This window comes from Schistocerca americana, chromosome 6 (assembly GCF_021461395.2).
Source record: "Schistocerca americana isolate TAMUIC-IGC-003095 chromosome 6, iqSchAmer2.1, whole genome shotgun sequence".
Classification (NCBI taxonomy): Eukaryota; Metazoa; Arthropoda; class Insecta; order Orthoptera; family Acrididae; genus Schistocerca; species Schistocerca americana.
The window spans coordinates 612,559,962-612,581,757 of record NC_060124.1 but is presented as its reverse complement, the minus strand read 5'-3'; the positions used below and the strand labels follow the sequence as shown (position 1 = coordinate 612,581,757).

The following is a 21,796-nucleotide window of genomic DNA, read 5'->3' as shown; positions in this document are numbered from 1 at the left end:
AGTGGGGTACTGTCAAGTTGGGGATGCCCCAGGGATCAGTGTTGGGGACACTCCTGTTCCTTATTTATATAAATGGTACGCCCTCTAGTATTACGGGTAACTCTAAAATATTTCTGTTTGCTGATGACACTAGCTTGGTAGTAAAGGATGTTGTGTGCAGCATTGGCTCGGTTTCAAATAGTGTAGTACATGACCTCAGTTAATGGCTTGTAGAAAATAAACTAACGTTAAATCACAGCAAGACTCAGTTTTTACAGTTTCTAACACACAATTCAACAAAACCTGACGTTTTAATTTCACAGAACGGCATATGATTAGTGAAACTCAACAGTTCAAATTTCTAGGCGTTCAGATAGATAGTAACCTGTCGTGGAAAGCCCACGTTCAGAATCTTGTTCAGACTTAATACTGCCATTTTTACTATTCAAACGGTATCAGAAGTGAGTGATACTTTGACACGAAAATTAGTCTACGTTGCTTATTTTCATTCCCTTATGTCGTGTGGTATTATATTTTGGGGTAACTTTTCCCAATCTACAAGGATATTTTTGGCTCAGAAATGGGTGGTTCGGGCAATAAGTGGTATCAGTTCACAAATCTCTTGATCTCTTGTCGACCTCTGTTCACGAGTCTGGGTATTTTGACATTGGCCTCTCAATACATATATTCCTTATTGTCATTTCTTGTTACCAATATTAGTTTATTTCCAAGAATAAGCAGCTTTCACTTGGTTAATACTCGTCAGAAATCAAACCTGCATTTGGATCGGACTTCCTTAACTCTAGTGCAAAAAGGTGTGCAGTATACTGTTGCATCCATTTTCAATAAGCTGCCACTCGAATTCAAAAATCTTAGCAGCAATCCAAGTGCTTTCAAATCGAAACTGAAGAGTTTCCTCATGGGTCACTCCTTCTATTCTGTTGAGGAGTTCCTTGAAAAATTAAGCTGATTCTTATTGTATTGCTGATAGTGTTTACTTGAACTTATGGACTGACTCTTTTCAGGTTCATGAACATTTATTTTTATCTGTTATTACTTTTATTTTGTAATTTCATGTCCTGACACATTCCATGACCTTGGAGTGTGGCTCCTCAATTTGGTCCTACAGAACTTGACATGTAAATAAGTAAAAAAAAGACCACATGGTTATCTACCCTTCACACTTTTCACAGAGAATCCACCGTCTTTTGTTGGCTATGCATAGGGAACACATGACTGACCCATGGCTACATTCTCTGATGTGAGGATCCACCTATGTGGTGCCTGCTTGATAGTGGCCTATATGCCACTACACTGCCCAAATTTGGATGCTTTGCGGTGATATGTTAACCTTCCTGATATGCTTCTTCTGGTGCTAGTGGACAATGCCAAAGCAGCTGACCAGTTTTTTTTTTTTTTTTTTTTTTTCATTAACCCCCCCTCCCCACACCCGAAGGTGGTTTCTGCTTGTCTCTGTAAGGTTGGGGCGTTTGACCTCATTAACTGCGTGGGGGTTGGAGGGGCACCTCTCACTTACTCTGGATGAGGAGACCCAAGGTGGTCCGTTTTTAATGATCTGGCCTGGCACCTACCCTTTCCTCCTTTTTATTTTCTTTATTCTTCTATATGTGCTGTTTTTAATGTGTTGTCTTTCCTAAAATTATCATCTTGTGTGCGCTGCTCATTTTCTTGGGTGAGGTAGTGCTGGTCAGATGCAGAGGTTGCATCTCTTATCGCATATCGTGTTCTTGTGTCTTCCAACTGCATGCTGGACATAGCAACTCACCCACCATACTCCCTCTCACTCCTCTCCTAATTCTACTTGCTGTTATGTCTGTGCTATTGTATCTTGGTTACAAGGATTATTCCTGGTTCAATACATATAGAATGGAGAGACTGATGATCTCACAGAGTGGTCCCTTGAACTCAAAACTGTGATGAAGGACTGTGTGAAAGTGGGTAGACATCCATGGAGCACCCACTGATAGAACAAAGGGAAAAACTAAGCCTCCAGGTAGTACCATAGACCTTTTCCATATTGATGAAGACATCAATAAGGTGTTTGCTTACAGAGGAAAGCTTATTGAATTACTGCTTCAAGCAGGGTCAGGTTATTGAGTATGGAGCGGTAGCTCCTGAATCCACACTGGGAGCAACTTACTAGAAACCTGGTTTCTAGGACCTTCTAGGTGCTGGTACACTATACACTCCAGTAGCTTTGCTACATAGCTTGTGAGACTAATGTTATGATAACTACCAGAGTTACTCCAATCCTTCCCTAGTTTTAAATTCAGAATTAAAATGGATTCTTCCCACGGGTTGGTAAAGTCTCATGTCATCCAAATTTCATTAAACAGCTGAAGAATGACCCCCTTCGACTGTGGGTCCAACTCTTTCAACATGCCGTATGTTACCAGGTCACGATCAGGCATAGTATCATGAGCTACTGACAGTGCAGAATCCAACTATCACAGAGCGAAAGGATAATTGTATTCTTCAATATTGGTGGAATGGAAATCAAAACCAACCTACCCCTGAGTCTCCTGATAATATAGAACAAGGACCCAAAGTTGAGGACCACGTAAAAAGAAAATAAATTCCTAAAGAAGAAAGAAGTTTGTGTTCAGGTATGATGAGAGTCATAATAATTACGTAAAAGCAATTGTATTATTTACAGTTAATGAATGTACGGCTGCAGCGTGGTAGATCCTAGTATTGTATATGCACTAATTCCACAAGTCTAGAGCATAATATGGGAACAGTATTCTTGACCAATTTTTGTAAAAAAAATTTCTGGTATATAGCCTAACAAGTTGGAAAGCCGGCCAGAACATCTGGACCTAGATGACAGCCACTAGATAGCGTTCCTAATATTTGCGTCAGTGCTAGACACGGATCATACCCCATGCGCCAGCCTGTCAGCACCTATGGCCACACTGTAAAGTTGGCAGCGTAAGGGTCCAGACCTCGATCGTGTTTTGACTGTGCTTACATATCATTACTTGTACACATCGTTGCTTGCTTTTGCATATTACTACATCTCTGGCTATCAATTTGGTTAGCTCTCCAGACTTGTCATTCCATTGTGTTATATTGTTGGTCAACCATCGTTGTGGTCGTCTTTGGTTGTTTTCGGCGAGCCACCATCAACACCCTCAGCCAGTTGGCCAGCATCTCTCAGGTGTCAGATTCCATTTACTGTAATTTTTTGTCAGGTTATTTTTTTCAAGCACCATATTACCTTTCTTTTTGCATAATTTTATTTCCTTAGAGTTATGATGAAATGGTAGTATCTTTATCAATTAAATTATTTTTGTTGATATCACATTGATTTACATTTCTGAAAAAATGAAACAGTTACTTAAACCTATTAAATTTAATCAGTTGAAGAAAAAATAAAACTCCAATTATACATTTGAAAATGTTTCAAAAGAAAGCCATGTCATAACTTCAGAGTTATCTTCAGAGGCATTATGATACTGTTCCATCAACACTTCACTGTAATGTTAAGATAATTGCCAGAAGTCTTTAAGTTGAATGTGGAAGGCAAATTCACTTAAACACGGCAGGTATTGACATTGTCCACGTTCCCTGTTTGTGCAAGGTGGTTTCTTTCCCAGTAAATCTGAAGGGACTTGTTTCCTTTCAGAATATCTACATTTATGAGACCTGTCATTCCAGCTATACATAAAACTCTTTGTTATATCGTCATTGATTATCGTCATCTTAGGGATGAAATAAGAACCTAGGGCTGTAACATAAACTTGCTTGAATCTGTAGATGTGAGAGTTGTCAGCAGAGTTTGTTGAAGGTGTAGCACACAGCATTTCATCATTTCCTTCACATGTGGCTGAAGTTTTTCAGAGGCTGGGTGATTTAACGCACAAAAATCCCATTTCCCACACTACTGAAGCCACATTCAGACTCTCAACATGAAATAGAACTAAGTTTTATTCACCAGCATCAGATATCACGACACCTTTGCCTAACAAATTGTATAAAAAACTTACATGTTTTGGAGAGTTCTTCAGGTGCTTGAATTAAACAGCATGTTTTCTGTTGCCTACAAGTGTACACACATGAACAACATCGATGACAGGACTTAAGCTGCACAGACACGTAAATTAACGTGGTGCCTGCTCAGCTTGATTCTATCATCCAGTCGCAGCATAGGATGCATGCTGTCATGCAAATGTGTTTCTGGTGACTACCTGATCTGAAGTGCAGCTTGAGCTTGAAAGGTGACAATGTGATTGAGAGTTGTCAAAGCCAATGGATGTGGTTCCATAAGGAGCTATCTTACTATTTTTGCAGTTTGATTTTGGCTGATAAAAGCAAACCGAGCACGTGCTGTTAAGTGTTTGCAAATGTAAAGTGGTTTTGAAATACGTAATTTAACTGATGCACTTCATTCAAATTATCTCCAAAAATGTCATCCATGGTTTAGTTTGTTGTAGAAATGTGGCAGTAAAAGTAACTAAGTTACTCTGGAATAGTTAGCTGTAAATAGAGATTTTCGTCTGATATTCCAAAGCTTTTTCCATGTGAAGTGATTGGTCGTTTTACATGTGAACCTCAACTTGGAGAAAAAAGTAGAGATTCAATTGTTATCAATATCAGTAAACTCGTGCCTTCAGACTGACCATATCTTTCACACAAGAATGTTATTATTTGTGTTTTCATGTCCTGTATGTACATCATGTAGTAGAAAAAAATGGTGTTTAAAGTTCACAAATTTGAAACTTTGGGGGGAAAGATTTTTTTAGGGGATAATGGAGGGGCAGAGATTTAGCAACCAGATTTTAAATTTACTGCCTACAGGAAGATTAAGAGGCCTATGGAGAAAAGAGAAGCAGCTGTATGAATATAAAGAGCTTAGATAGAAAAAAGTTTAAAGCAAAGACGGGAAAGCTGAGAGGTGGAAGGAGCATATAAAGGGTCTGCACAAAGGTGATGAGTTGAACACAATATTACAGAAAGGGAAGTGGATGTAAATGAAGCTGAGATGGGAGATACGATACTGCGAGAATAATTTGACACATCTCTGAAGGATCTAAGCTGAAACAAGGCGTTGGGGGTTGATGATATTCAGAATTACTGACAGCTTTGGGAGAGCCAGCCATGACAAAACTCTTCTGTCTTGTGTGTAAGATGTGTGAGACAGGTAAAATACCCCCAGATTTAAAGAAGAATGTAGTAATTCCAATTCCAAAGAAAGCAGATGCTGACAGGTATGAAAATTACTGAACTGTCAGTTTACTAAGTTATGATTGCAAAATACTAACGTGAATTCTTTACAGAAGAATGGTAAAGCTGGTAGAAGCTGACCTTGGGGAAGATTAGGTTGGATTCTGCAGAAATTTAGGAACACACAAGGCAGTACTGGTCCTACATCTTATCTTAGAAGGTAGCTTACAGAAAGACAAAGCTACATCTGTAGCGTTTGAGAAAGCTTTTGACAGTGTTAACTGTACTATTCTCTTTGAAATTCTGAAGGTACCAGGGGTGAAATACAGGGAGCCTTTCCCCAATGTTATTCAAGTTATTCAATTTGTAAATTGAACAAGCAGTAAAGGAAACCAAAGAAAAATTTGGTGTAGGAATTAAAGTTTAGGGAGAAGAAATAAAAATGTTGAGGTTTGCCAATGACATTGTAATTATGTTGGACATCAAAGTATTTGGAAGATCAGTTGAACAGAATGGCAGTGTCCTGAAAGGAGGATATAAGATGAACATAAACAAAAGCAAAACAAGGATAATGGAATGTAGTCAAATGAAATCGGGCGATGCCGAGGGAATTAGATTAGGAAATGAGACACTTAAAGCAGTAGATAAGTTTTGCTATTTGTGTAGGAAAATAACTGATACTGTTTCATTAGAGTACTTGATAGATTTTATATATGACCTTGGTACAAACTACCCAAAGATGACATGCTCTCACGATATAAGAATAAATATTTAAAAGTTATTTTAAAGAAACTACATACTGTCATATTTACACCAATGATGAATGATAATTAAATATAATTGAGAACAAAAGCACATGCAGGTTAACTAACAAATTTCTGTAAAATAATTATAATCTTCCTAGTTGTAAGTATATCGAAACATGGGCCTTACGTATAAGAACTTAGCAACAACTCCTCGAAAGTAACCTTGTCACAAAATAGCGTATAACATCACAGATTTATTTTAGGCTACTGACCATTAAAATTGCTACACCACTAAAATGACGGGCTACAGATGTGAAATTTAGCCGACAGGAAGAAGATGCTGTGATATGCAAATGATTAGCTTTTCAGAGCATTCACACAAGGTTGGCGCCGGTGGCGACATCTACAACGTGCTGATATGAGGAAAGTTTCCAACCGATTTCTCATACACAAATAGCAGTTGACCGCCGTTGCCTGGTGAAACGTTGTTGTGACGCCTCATGCAAGGAGGATAAATGCGTACCATCACGTTTCCGACTTTGATAAAGGTCGGATTGCAGCCTATCGCGATTGCGGTTCGGCGTATTGTGACATTGGTGCTTGCGTTGGTTGAGATCTAATGACTGTTAGCAGATTATGGAATCGGTGGGTTCAGGAGGGTAATACGGATCACCGTGCTGGATTCCAATGGCCTTGTATCACTAGCAGTCGAGATGACAGGCATCTTATCAGCATGGATGTAATGGATCGTGTAGCCACGTCTCGATCCCTGAGTCAACAGATAGGGACGTTTGCAAGACAGCAACCATCTGCACGAACAGTTCGACGACGTTTGCAGCAGCATGGACTGTCAGCTCAGAGACCGGGGCTGTAGTTACCCTTGACGCTGCATCACATACAGGAGCGCCAGCGATGGTGTACTCGACGATGAACCTGGGTGCGCGAATGGCAAAACGTCATTTTTCGTATGAATATAGGTTCTGTTTACGGCATCATGATGGTCGCATCCATGTTTGGTGACATTGCGGTGAACGCACATTGGAAGCGTGTATTTGTCATCGCCATACTGGCGTATCACCTGGCATGATGGTATGGGGTGCCACTTGTTACACGTCTCGGTCATCTCTTGTTCGCATTGACGGCACTTTGAACAGTGGACGTTACATTTCAGATGTGTTACGACCTGTGGCTCTACCCTTCATTCGATCCTGCAAAACCCTACATTTCAGCAAGATAATGCACGACCGCATGTTGCAGGTCCTGTGCGGGCCTTTCTGAATACAGAAAACGTTCGACTGCTGCCCTGGCCAGCACATTCTTCAGATCTCTCACCAATTGAAAACATCTGGTCAATGGTAGCCGAGCAACTGGCTCGTCACAATACGCCAGTCACTACTCTTGATGAACTGTGGTATTGTGTTGAAGCTGCATGGGCAGCTGTACCTGTACACGCCATCCAAGCCCTGTTTGACTCAATGCCCGGGCGTATCAAGGCCGTTATTACGGCCAGAGGTGGTTGTTCTGGTTACTGATTTCTCAGGATCTATGCACCCAAATTGCGTGAAAATGTAATCCCAGGTCAGTTCTTGTATAATATATTTGTCCAATGAATACCCGTTTATCATGTGCATTTCTTGTTGGTGTAGCAATTTTAATGGCCAGTAGTGTATGAGTATAATATGTAGTCATAGGAGCAAAGACATAATAGCATATTTTACTACTAAAAGTCATCCATAAAGTAAGTTATAATGAGCCAATATATCTACAGATATGACTTATTTCTACATAAAAAAATCACAAGCTTCACTAATGTATACAACATATAATGCGTCAGTTTTAGATACTTGAAAATGGTACAAGGCCAAAATTGTACAATTATACATAAAATAAAGAGAATGGCAGCTGAAGCCATCATGAAGTCTTTCAAAAAACTGATATTGGCTGAAGTGGGGAGGATAAAAATGGACATTGGCAATGACAAGAAAAGAATTTGTGAAGAAGAGACATTTGGTAACATCGGATATAGGCTGAAGAGCCAAACAAAACTGGTACACCAGCCTAATATTGTATAGTGCCCCCGCGAGCACGCAGAAGTGCTGGAACACGACTTGGCATGGACTCGACTAATGTCCGACTTAGTGCTGGAGGGAGTTGTCACCATGAATCCTGTAGGGCTGTCTATAAATCCGTAAGAGTACGAGGGGGTGGACATCTCTTCTGAACAGGACGTTGCAGGGCACCCCAGATATTCTCAATAAGGTTTATGTCTAGGGAGTTCGGTGGCCATTGGAAATGTTTAAACTCAAAAGAGTGTTCCTGGACCACTCTGTAGCAATTCTGGATGCTTGGGATGTTGCATTGTCCTACTGGAATGCACAATAAACATGAATGGATGCAGATGATCAGAGAGGATGCTTATGTATGTGTCACCTGTCAGCCACGTCTAGACGTATCGGGGGTCCCGTATCACTCCAACTGCACATACGCAGCACCATTACAGAGCCTCCACCAGCTTGAACAGTCCCCTGTTGACATGCAGGGTCCATGTATTCATGAGGTTTTCTCCATACTCGTACATGTCGATCCACTTGATACAATTTTCCAATCGTCAACAGTCCAATGTCGGTGTTGACAGGCTCAGGCAAGGCACAAAGCTTTGTGTCGTGCAGTCATAAAGGGTACGAGAGTGGGCCTTCAGCTCTGAAAGCCCATATCTATGATGTTTCGTTGAATGATTTGCACGCTGAGACTTGTTGCTGGCCCAGTATTGAAATCTACAGCAATTTGCGGAAGATTGCACTTCTGTCACATTGAAAGATTCTCTTCAGTCATAGTTGGTCCCATTCTTACAGGATCTTTTTCTGGCTGCGGTGATGTCGGAGATTTAATGTTTTACTGGATTCCTGTTATTCACAGTACTCGTCTGAAATGGTTGTATGGGAAAATCCCCACATCCCCACTTCCTCGCTACCTTGAAGATGAAGATGATGGGTTCAGACTCAATTAAATCTTCATAATGTACCATTGTAGCAGCAGTAACCAATCTAACAACTGCACCAGACACTTGTTGTCTTATATAGGCATTGCTGACTGCAGTGCCATATTCTGCCTGTTTACATATCTCTGTATTTGAATATGCATGCCTATACCAGTTTCTTTGGCACTTCAGTGTAGATTTAAGTGTTAGGAAGTCTTTTCTGTAGATATATGTTGGGAGTGTAGCCAGCCACATGTGGAAGTGAAACATGGACAATAAACAGTTTAGACAAAAAGAAAACAGAAGCTCTCAAAATTTTGTGCTATGGAAGAATGTTGAAAATTATATGTGTTGATCACATAACCACTGAGGAGGTATTGAATAGAATTGGGCAGACAAGAAATTTGTGGCACAGTTTCACCAAAAGTAGGGATCAGTTGATAGGACACATTCTGAGACACCAAGGCATCACCAATTTGGTAATGGAGATAAGTGTCGGGGAGGGGGGGGGGGGGGGTAGAAATCATGGAGGGAGACCAAAAGATGAGTACAGTAAATAGATAGAGAAGGATGTAGGTTGCAGTAGTTACTCAGAGGTGAAGAGGCTCGTACAGAATAGAGTAGCATGGAGACCAGTATCAAACCAGTCTTCAGGCTGAAGACAACAACAACAGTAATAATAATAATAATAATAATAATAGAGTATGGTGGTCAGCAAGTTAAAAAAAAAAAAGTATTTTCAATCATTTATATTATATGTAAGCCACAAACTTTCTCTAGGCTGCTCATAGTACACTCATGTTCAGAAAAACTTGAATAATTAGAGGTAGGACACTCATATTCACAGGACACGTACAATAGTAAGTTCTGCAGAAATTATTAGCATTTGTCACCTCATTTCAGTATGTGTGCTGTTGCCTAGTAGGCACAGCATCCACCATGGGACCTAATAACATGTTCCAAGCTAGATAGCATCCTGTGGTATAGGAAATAAACAGAACCTGGATTTGTTGGAGAACACTATTTGATGCCATTCCTTTCTCCAGTGACATCATTCTATACACCATTGCCATCTTGTATGTTTCTGCAAACTCGTCAAAGATAGGCAAGAAGTGGACGATGCACACAGAACCCTTGCTGCAATAAACGGCAACTGACTGTAACCCCTGATAGTGTACAATGTGTGAAACTGTTCCACTGTTGCAACAGACCCGAGGAGGACACAGATCTGTCCTGAAATGCAATTCAGTTGAAGTGTTGTTCTTGTCGGGGTGTGGTGTGGGTGGTGCGACCTGACCCATCTCGTCCTGTTCTACGGCCTTCCATAAACCATTCTGCATACAACCATTGTCGCTCGTATGGAATGAGATGTGCAATTTCCCAGATAGATGCATCACATTCCCTCATGCCAATAATGCGCCCTCTTTCAAACTCATTTATTTGATGGTACAGTTCGAGCATATGTCTACGAGGCATCCTCCATGTCTGCTCAAGTCACACTGATCCATTACGTTCAGTTTATAGCAACAACAAGAGGTGCTGCCACATTTAACGCTAAATGGTGGTGTGCCACACTATTGATGTTCACCGTGAACCCATGGGCCGATGTGGTTCTAGTGTTAATCATTTCTACAGAATGTACTAATGTACGTGTCCTGTAAAATTGAACATCCTGTATCTTGTGTTCAGGGTGTTCTGTCTTTCCTGAACATGAGTGTATGTTACTCGCCTTACTGAAACTCTTTCATCATGTGATTTGGTGACGTTCCATTTTTTACCAAGTTGGTATCAACATTTTGAAGACGAAGACCGAGCACAGCTCAGGTCACAACATTGTGTCAAAAAGAGCATGCCCGAATACAGGTCAAGCATTGGTTTTCTTGATGAACGAGCCACATATCACTCTAAAACTGGACTCGTTCCATACAAGAAAAATGTACGGATATCTCAATAGCTGTCCTTCAACTGGTGCTATCTTTTATTGTCTATTTCTGTATTTATTTCAAAAGAAACATTAGTGGACGTAACAGCTGCTGTTGCGATGGATGAGCCGATACGGTCAGTTAGATATTTGTTAGATTTTGGAGTTTGCTGTAATTCTGCTACAGATATGTAACATTTATTGAGTGGTGATGAGCTGCAGGTAGGCACAACAAAAAGACTGACAGCAACTAAGCTTTCGGCCAAAAAGCCAAAGAGGCCTACATTAGAAGTACACACACACACACACACACACACACACACACACACACACACACACACACGGCCATAGTCTGTGGCTGTTGAGACTAGACTGTGAGCAGCAGTGCATGATGGGAGAAACACCCCAGTAGTGTGGGTAAGGAGGAGGCTGGGGCAGATTGGGGGAAGGACAGCAGGATAGGGGTGGGGGGCAGTAATGTGCTGCTTGTGGGAGCATACAAGGATGAAGTAGGGAGAAGGTAGGGCAACTGACAGTGGATTGAGTGTTGCATTTGCAGCAAAGTGTTAAGTGTGAGTAGTATATACATTTCATAATCTTATTTAAAACGTATTTGTAAGGATCTACCACACAGCTAGTCTGTGGTATTGTGCAGTTTGAACCATAATGTCTTTTGAAACTATGTAAATTGTTTGTTGTACAAATATTTACAGGAAATACTGCAAAATTATAATTATTTAATATGTGTAACCAGTTTATTCGAGTGTCTTCAGTCACATTTGACACACTGCAGATGAAAGCAGTAATGATACATCAGTCTTACATTCTGTTATAATTAGATGTGAGGCTTCAGGGCAACGTTAGTTATTTATTTTTTTTTCCTTCCCTTTCAGGTACAGGTGGTTCCCAAACAGACAAGGATCAGTGCACGGTTTTGGTGTCCCACCACAGAGCCGGCGGCCAGTGGCCGATCCTCCAGGGGGGCGCCACAACTGGGGCCGTGGATATGTTCTCGGCGAGGAATGAGCGAGCTGCATGGAGCTATCATAAAGCAAATTTATTAAAATCTTATTTTCCTAAAAGATGTTTGTTTTGCTTAAAGTGTATAATATTTTAATAACTTGTTAGGTGAATGAAGGTTTCAAGACAAATAACATGTGCTGGCATAAATCTTGTTTTATTGAGGATTGTTCAGTGTGCAGTTTATTATCTTTCATGAGAGGGAGAGATAATGTTTGTCATCTTAGGTATTATTTCTGTACAGTTACTTAACCGCTTAAAGGCATAAGTAATACTAAATGCAGAAAAGGGAGGATTATTTGTTTTACACTTCCAGAGCAACTTACTGAAAGTGCAAGTACTATTCAGTAGTAAAAATAAAGGTTGTAAAAGAACAGTGATGTGTATGTATGAAAGTGAAAAGAAGTAAAAAAAATAAAATAAAAAAATAGACAATATTCTAACATTGTCAGTATTCTTTCCTTAAAAATTATTTAGTAAGCCATTTCAAACCTTTAGCATTTTTTTGTGGCCTCCATGTGTGTTACGGAGGGTGCATGCTGCAGTAGCTTTGGAAATAAGTCCACATAATGATCAATCACTATTCTACCATTTTGATTTAAGTGCACAAGATGGTTACCAAAGAATGTACTCTCATGCTAATACTTGCAGAGACTTGATAATCTTTGTTCCTCATTACCCTAACAATAGGTGGGTCTAAGGATCTGAGCAGAGTAACCTCTCCTTCTATAAGCTTTCTTGACCTATCCCTCTTTCCTCACCAAGAAAGGAACTAATAATTCCAAAAGTTAGGATATTGGCAGTGTTAAGAATTATATAGTTCTATACTAGTCTTCCAGTTTCAGCCAGGAATGTGTAGTGCGTCCAGTGTAGCAGATTGTAACCACCACATATTGGTTTCCAGATATTAAAGCTCTGTTGTTATGATAAAAATGCAACTTACCAGGACTCCAGGAATGCTCATAGTTGGTCTGTGGTTTCATTTCTGCAGATGCCCGAGAGCAGTTGTCAGTGTTTGGCTGTCAAGTTTTAAGTAAAGTTTAAAGGATCATGTGAGCCAGATAAAATGACAGCTGAGTTAACCAAATAAATAATCTGATGTAAGTAGTACACTGCAAATATCGTGTATAGTTTATGTAACATAGACTGGTAGCTTCTAGTATGACAGAGCTGAGTGAGATATTTAAAGAATATTTCGGGTCAAAAGAGAGAGTCAACTGGTAATTAAATTGAAATGCCTTCTTTTAAAGTATCAAATGTTACATCATTGTGAGTGGTCAGTTTGTGGAGGGGACGTTAACTGTTAGTGGTAAGTGCGTCCCTAGGCAGGCAGTGACCGGTGGGCACAGGCTTTTCCCCTGTGGGGCCATGCAAGGTGATTGATACAGAATGGCAACAGCAGTGAACGAAATATCTTAGATTTCCTGAGAAACCAGTTACAAACCTTACAAACATGATACAATAAAACCAAATACACCATCATGGTGGTGAAATGAGCTCATTGCATTTTTACGCATACTTCTATGATAAGGATAACAATTGAAACACTGGCGTTATCACATCAAAGTATCAAATTACAATTGACATCAGTAAACACCACAATATGCTAAATTCCAAATCCTGCATGGAAAACTAGACTATTTTGTGAAAGAGAGATAAGCAAATGTGCCACAGCCATAAATCCTCCACAAACTACACATGATATGAAGGCAGAATGAGTTACATATTTCCTCACCTAATCATGGCAGGTAATGACTACCTATAGCTAACAATTTGATATACTTTAAATGAACAGTTGTTAATGAAAGTTATATTGAACTGGTATGAAATCACAAATAATAAAAAAGAAAACATTTGCATGAAAGAACACACATCTATAGAACAGAAGGGAATGCTTTCATTGATCTGTCCACTGATAACTTGTAACTTTAAGTAACTACTTTATATTGTAAAATGAAGTATAGCAGTTTTGCTAATAAAAATAATGGAAATTCCTGGATGGAAAAATGTGTAAAGGCAACTACTTACCCATAGAGGATTAGTGTGGGCCACACAGAAACGTGAAAAAGCAGTTAACATTAGAATGAGATTTTCACTCTGCAGCGGAGTGTGTGCTGATATGAAACTTCCTGGCAGATTGAAACTGTGTGCCAGACAGAGATTCAAATGCAGGAACTTTGCCTTTTGCCGGCAAGTGCTCTACCACTTGGTAGAGCACTCGCCTGCGAAAGGCAAAGGTTCCGAGTTCGAGTCTCGATACGGCACACAGTTTTAATCTGCCATGGAGTTTCAGTTAACACTAGTTTTCAAGCTCTTGTTCTTTTTTCTAGTAAGAGTACACACATTCTCACACATATCCAAACGTACCTGCTTGCAGTAGCAGTAAGACTGATTATTGATTATCGAAAGCAGTTATCTGAACAGCTGGAGGTGAGCTGGGGTAACAGTTAGTGTGAGAAAGGTCTTTCACCAGATTGCTATGTGGCTGCACAAGGCAAAATTACGAGTGCATTTCGAAAAGTAAAGATACAATGGGTTGCAGTCCTTAAATAGAACACTTATTTAGAAAACGTCAGTTACATCTTAACTGGATTATTTGTTATTTTTCGACATAATCACCCCCGTTATCCAAACATTTGTTAAGTTGGTGCACAAGCTTTTGTAACCCAGTCACAGAAGGTTGCCGCCTGTTGTCGGAACCACATTTCAACTTCATCTTTGATCTCTTCATTGTCGTGGAATTATTTTCCACCAAGATGTGACTTCAGGTAACGGAAGACATTGAAGTCGGTGGGCACAAGGTCCAGGCTGTATGGCAGGTGGTCCAGTACGTCCCATTTGAATTGTTTGAGTAGTGCTTTGGTTACGAGCGCTGTGTGAGGCCGAGCATTGTCATGAAGCAAGCGGACTCCACTTGTCAGCATTCCCCTGCGTTTGTTTTAAATTGCCCTTCGAAGACATTTGAAAGTCTGGCAATATGCAGCAGCGTTAATTGTCGTTCCAGGACGCATAAATTCCAAAAGAAGAATGCCTTGTCTGTCCCAAAAAACAGAAGCCATGATTTTCTTCACTGAAATCGACATTTTGCATTTCTTGGCTTTTGGTGAATTTGAATGGCGCCATTGAATTGATTGTTGCTTGGATTCAGGCGTATGGTGATAAACCCACGTCTCGTCACCTGTCACAATGTGATCGAGGAACTCATCACCTGCTTCAGCATAGCGTGTGAGGAAGTAAAGTGCAAAGCCCATCCTTTTCTTTTTGTGTTCTTCCATTAACAGTTTTGGAACCCAGCACGCACACAATTTCCTGTACCCTAACTTGACAGTCATGATGTCATAAAGGGTTGTCATTGACACGTCCGGTATGATCGGATGCAATTCTTTCAATGTGAGACGTCTATTCACACGAATTGCTTCCTCCATTCTCCGAAGATGGGCATCAGAGATCACAGATGGCTGACCTGTTCTTTATTCGTCATGAATATCGGTCCTACCTTCAAAGAAATGAGGACACTATTTCGTTACATTTTGTCGATTCATAATGTTCCCATAAACAGAAACAATTTCTTTGTGAATATCCGCTGGTCGCTAACCTGTTGCACGAAGAAAATGTATGACGGAGTGCACTTCGCATTTGGCAGGATTCTGAATCGGCGCAGCCATTTTAAACACGACCTATTCCAACCAGAAGCAACGTTCAACTGCCGAACAACCGCGAGGAGAAAGCTAACAGTTCAAGGTTAACACCAGTGTTGCCAACTTGCTCGCCAAAACTCTTCTGTTCCTCTGGCGTATCTTTACTTTCCGAAATACCCTCGTACTTCAGAGGGTAGGGCACATTACTGTTTGGGGGGAGGAGAGGAAGGTGGTGGCAAAGAGCAAGGCATATGGGGGGAGGGGGGCCAAAGAAAGAAAGAAAGAGAGAAGGGTAAATGTTAGGTGAGGCAGTGAGAAACAAGTTAGGAGAGGTTTAGGCCAGGGGGACTGCAAGAGCACAGAATATGCTGGCGACACATTTCCCATATGTGTAGTTCAGAGAAACGAAACATCTCGAAGAGAGAATCCAAATGGTCCGTGTAGTGAAGCAGCTGTTGAACTCACTAGTGTCGTGATATGCTGCTTGTTTGGCAACTGGATGGTAAAGTTTATAGTTTAGCAGTAGCCATTCGTGTGAATGGATAGTTGTTGCTTGTCGTGCCCACAAAGAATGCAGATACATAAAAAAGGCTGCTTTCATACGTGGCCCTTCCTTTCATTGGGTGGGAAATGCTTGTCACTGGACTGTGCATACAACCCCCCCTCCCCCTCCACTTCCTACGCTGTGGGGCTCACCACTCTTTGGTGAGTTCATGCTTGGCTACTACGGGGCCACAGCCTTTGCATCACCTCTTCCCTATCCATGCTGTGCACGTCTATCCTTCTGCTGTTCTTTTTCCCCTTCCCGTGGGGAACATGTCTTGGATATTGTTGGGAATGTATTCTAGGGTATTAATAGCCTGACATCAAAGCAGCCCCTCATCTATTTTTTCTTTCTTCCCTTCTTCTCCAGCTCCTACCCTTCCTTTGCTCTGGAATTTGAGGTTCCTCTCTGCTTCTTCTTCCTCCTCGTGAGTTTGTGAAGGCCGGTCTGAATGTTGGCACGTAACAGGTGACACATTTCCCATCTCTGGGTCAACACGCAAGGTTCGCACTTACTCCTTGGACAGGCCAGGCCCAGGGAGGGGTGATTGCCTGAGCTGCTACTTCCCCAAACTGCCAGTTGGTCCATCTGTCTGGAGTTTGGGAGATATGACCTGAGGTGTGAACAACCGTCTGAGGTAGGTGAGCCCTCCTCTGAGGGAGTGCGCCATCAGAGAAGCTGACAATCATGGGGTATTTTTTCACAATGAGCCAATCACCATCTCAGTCTACATCTAGTAAACATTAACAGAATTAGACTATAGATTCAAAGAATCTCCCTCCTGCACCTTGGTTCACATACTGAAGGTCAGTCCTTTGCTATGGTTAATCTGTTTATTATTCAGTTAGGTGTTGATGCTGTTTAGAGCCCTGTAAAATCTGCTCTCATTTATGCAATGGCACTTTGCTTTTGGAGAGTACTTGTAAATCTCGAGCCCAACAACTGCTTGCAGCTTCGCTCTTCCACGGCTATGCTGTTCACGTCGAGGCCCATCGAATGCTGAAATCTTCGTGTGGTATCATTGACACTAGGCTTCTTCATGGTCTGTCTGAAAGAGAAATCCAAACTTATATCTTCAGGCAAATGCCGGGATGGTTCCTTTGAATGGGCACGGCCGATTTCCTTCCCCATCCTTCCCTCACCCGAGCTTGCGCTCCGTCTCTAATGACCTCGTTGTCGACGGGACGTTAAACACTAATCTCCTCCTCCTCCTCCTCCTCCTCCTCCAAACTTATCTCCGATCAGGGCATCACTGCCGTCCACTGGTTAATGATAAAGGTTGAGGCAATGTTGATGCCTACACACACTCTTTTTCTCGTGTTTTATAGAGTAGTGCTTCCATCGAAGACCGAAGCAGGCTATGAAGTTGTCATGGCCTGACCGTACATTCCAAACCCAATGCATTGCTACCCATGTCAACATTACAATCACGCTCGCGTGTCCTGTTAAAACACAGCCAAATGTGGTTCTTTTGGTAGGGATGCTCGTGAGGGCTATAGACTGCTTCCTGCTCCCCACTGTGTCTATTGAAATGGCAACCGTACAACCGTATCTTGGGAATGTCCCGTGTATTTAGATGAATGGGCCATCCAGTAGATCCAGGTGAAGGAAAAAGTACCGTCCTCTGTTGCTCGCAAGTGTTGGCTAGTCAAAAGCTGGGTTTACAATATTGTACTTGCTATGCCTTGCTCCGTGAAGGACATGGCCGTGCAGACTTGCGACCTCAAATTCAGCACTGCAGTTGTAAAATTGTCCAGTGTCTTTGTAGCACCCCATATCCTCTTCCAGCTACACAACAAGCCACCCAATCTTTGCTTCTGACAGCAAAATCACCTCCTTCACAGCCAGCAGACCAGAAAAGACAAAAGAAACACCCCCACAAAGCCTTCTTACGTCCCTCCGGGCAACAAACATCCGAGTTGTCATCTGCCAACTGCAATGGCTCTGAGAAACCAAAGAAAGACAAATGGTTTTCTCCTTCCCCAACTCTGAGATCCTCTACAATGGCGTCACCACATGATACCCTCACCTGGCCGACCTATATTTTGCTGGTGTGCACCATCTACAATTTTTCTGCCCTGAAATCTGCAGGCTGACCCAGAGAGAATGCCGAAACCTCTGTAGATCTTGTGGGATAGGATCTTCCAGCCTCTGCACCCTTTAGCAGTGAGTCTTCGAAGATTGGCACTCGGTGGCCGCCATGGTGACAACCCTTAATATTTTCCCTCCTCCCTTCCCCCTTGTGAATCTGCTCCAATGGAGCATTCGTGGCATTAGATCCAACAAGCAGGAATTACAGCCACTCCTGGAATCACAATGTCCGCTTGTTTCCTGCCTCCGAGAAACAAAACTGTATGCTTGAGACTGCTTTGACCTCTCGCATTTCCTTTCAGTCTGCTTTGATCTTCCCCCTGTGGACAGCATTCCATCTCATGGGGGAGTCACACTGCTCATCTGAGATGACATTCATAGCCAAACCATTTCACTGAACACTCGGCTGCAAGCTGTTACAGTCTGTATTATACTTCCTTGTTTACCTTTTCTCTTTGCAACATCTACATCCCTCTGTCGTTCAGTACCACCAGAGCAGACTTCCTCCAGCTTATTGGTCAATGCCCTCACCCCTTTCTGCTGCTTGGTGACTTTAATGCACCCGCTGGGGGGTCTTCCAGAGCCTATCTGAGAGATTCTCTTTTTCCTGACCTTCTCAATTAACTCAACCTCATTTGCCTGAACACTGGAGCACCCATGTTCCTTTAAGACTCGACACATACATATTCCCATTTGGACTTTTCCTTCTGCACTGTCCAACATCGTCTCGAGTGGTCCGTTCTCAGACACGTACTCGAGCGACCATTTCCCATGTGCTATCATTTTGTCAACTCCTACCCCACCCATATGTAAACCCAATTGGCGGCTTTCTAAGGCCAACTTGAGGCTTTACTCCTCCCTGGTGACTTTTGATGAACAACATTAAGGCCAACTTGAGGCTTTACTCCTCCCTGGTGACTTTTGATGAACATTTTCCCAGTTGTGGTGACCAGGTAGAGTACATTACAAATGAAGACATGGGGGGAGGGGGGAGGAGACAATGAATGTCACTTTTTACCAAAATTTTGTTTATTCTTCTGTTAAACTTGTTGAAGTGCATAATTTAGAATCATAAGATAGGAAAAATTGTGATTGTCACGGTATTTTGCAAAGCAATGATGAATGTCTTGCATGTGTTTGAATATTATTAAAACCAGATTCAAGTTTGTATTTCAGTGTAAGTAGTGCTGGATATCAGTTTAAAGCATTTCCATTGTTGTTTAGATGAATTACTGCTTTAATTGTTTAAAATGTCAATAGATTCAAGAGCCACATGGATTAAGTTTAGTATTCTTGAAAGACTCATAGTGACATGAAGTGCTATTTTGTTAGTGCAAAGGTGTTGTTATTTCGATTTCTACAATGGATCCAAATGAAAATGCTGTTCCAGAGTGGAAAGTTAATCCAAAGAAAAGGCAAAAGTATGGATGAGTATGGGGTGCTACTAAGATGAGTAACCACAAGCGTGAAACTGGAAAAAACTGTGAGTGAAGTAGATTAAAATATTTTGAGAAAATTAATGAAAGTGAAGGGCAGACTATTATAAAGCATTTTAATGGGTTACCTGATAAAATGCTGAGAATTTACATTTATCTGGGCTAATAAAAGCCCATTTCATCAAACAAGGATGGAGTCATAAGAATCAAGCAGAGTCTGATCTTCATCATCGTTCATACACATTCAAAAGAGGTGAATTATTACATGAATCGACGCGCAGGTCGCCGAAGTGGCGTCAAATCGAAAGATCTGCACCAGGCGAACGGTCTACCCGGCGGGAGGCCCTAGCCACACGACATTTCCATTTTTTTATTACATGAAGAATGTGTGTGCTACAAAGCGTTCATAGCACTTCATTGTGTAACCCCACAACGTCTGCTAACTATTCAACAACAGCTGACAATGTATGGGATGGTATGTTATGGAAGAGGTAAACACAGTAACAGACCCCACTCTATAAGTAATGAAACACAATTAAAGGTCAATGAATATATTCAGTCCCTCAAAGGTCGCCACTCTCATTACTCCTTGGAAAAAAAAAATCCAAAATATATTTACCAGAGGAACTCAGTGCAAGGATAATACACAAAATGTATAGGGAAATTAATCCAACCAACCCCATTTCATATGATAGCTACTTGCACATTTTTAACAATGAGTATAACATTTCATTTGGTTATCGTAGGTCAGACACTTTGTAGTGAATGTGATTCAATAAAGGTACAAGAGAAACAACTACATGAAGAGCTGCCACTCTTTGCAGAAACTAACAACCCCAGTTTAGTCAGCCAGAAAACAAACCTTTTAAAAAAAAACCTGGCCATAATAAAGGAGCTCTACTTAAAAAGAGCACAAACTTTCTACAAAAGAAAACAAAAATACTGAAAAAGTTATTAAAAAAGTGACACAGAAGAATCTATGGACTTCCAAAAGAACTCTTCTCCAAATATATCAAGCAATATTGTGTACTACAAACCCCAGTTGACAATACATCTGTTTAATATCCATGTTCTGACATCTGGTTACTCAGTGTTTTACTGTTATTATCAAAGCATTGCAAAGAAAGGATTGGATGAAATAGTATCCATACTTCACCATGATATCTTCAATATTTTTCCACCTAAAGTGAAACAGCTACACATTTTCTGTGGCTCTTGTGGTGGACAGAATAAAAATTACACCATTTTCCGCTACATTCATTACATTGTAACAACATGGTACCGTTCAGAAAAAATCGCAATGACATATCCTGAAAGGGGGCGCTCTTATTTGGAGTGCGACAAAAATATGGTGCTCATTCCACAGAAACGAATTGCTGAAGTTCCTCAAGACTAGTATGCTGTTATTAGAGATTGCAGCCTAACCCATTCAAAGTACTTGAATGTGACCAGACTCTTTTCAAAGAATGGACATAATTCTTTTCTCTTCAAAATTTGAACAAGCCAAAATTATCTATACCTCCTAGACCATTGAATGAAGTTAAAACTGAAGTTCAGCTGCCGTGCCTCCTTTCTCTGAGGACAGGAATCTGCAATGGGCCTTGGGAAACTACAGTAGTGACCATGAAGAGGAAGACAACAGAAGATAAACTAACTGATGGAGAATTCATGTTACCTGGCTCAGCCTACTCGGACTTCATACTAGTTCCACTGTTGAAATGAGTGAATGAATGCAATGAATGAATGAATACAACTGTTCACAAAAATGTTCTGGCATATTTCTGTAAACTGAGTTCTTCTATTCTAAATATAATTTATACTTTTTTTTTTTTTTCGGGAAATTTCAAGACTTATCTAGTGAGACAAGGAAAAACTATTGTAAGAATGTACCTAACTGAAAAAAGAATGTTAAAAATGTGAACAGGTTTCATTATTTTACATTCTTATAAACTTAAATTTGGATATTCTATTACTTCCTTAAGATAGAAACCTCATTAACATAAAATAATTAGCGCAATGAATATGAAATGTGTGAATAAAAATGAATATCCATCATTTTTTCCGCTTATAAATATTCATCAGTTTCAAAAATGTGTTTAGTTACAAACGAGTCAATACTATGCCTAAATGCTTGCTTCATGTTAATCAAAACTGAATTTGAATTAATAAATAAAGGTTCACAAAAAATGGTTTCAAAGCTTAAAAATTGTTTTTCTCTGTAATAGTAAAAAGTGACAGTCATTGTTCCCCCTCCCCC

The 21,796-nt window shown here is 40.8% G+C and overlaps 1 protein-coding gene across 2 annotated transcripts in view; it reads left to right on the top strand.

Annotated features, from left to right (window-relative positions):
- LOC124619741 (derlin-1) overlaps positions 1 to 12,275 on the top strand; it is a 129,570-nt gene extending 117,295 nt beyond the window's left edge. For both annotated transcript variants that reach the window (XM_047146313.1, XM_047146312.1), the window contains exon 7: positions 11,704 to 12,275. In XM_047146313.1, the coding sequence (XP_047002269.1) occupies positions 11,704 to 11,836 (133 nt within the window). In that variant the 3' untranslated portion in view covers positions 11,837 to 12,275. The remainder of the gene's footprint in view (positions 1 to 11,703) is intronic.
- Positions 12,276 to 21,796: the final 9,521 nt, after the last annotated feature.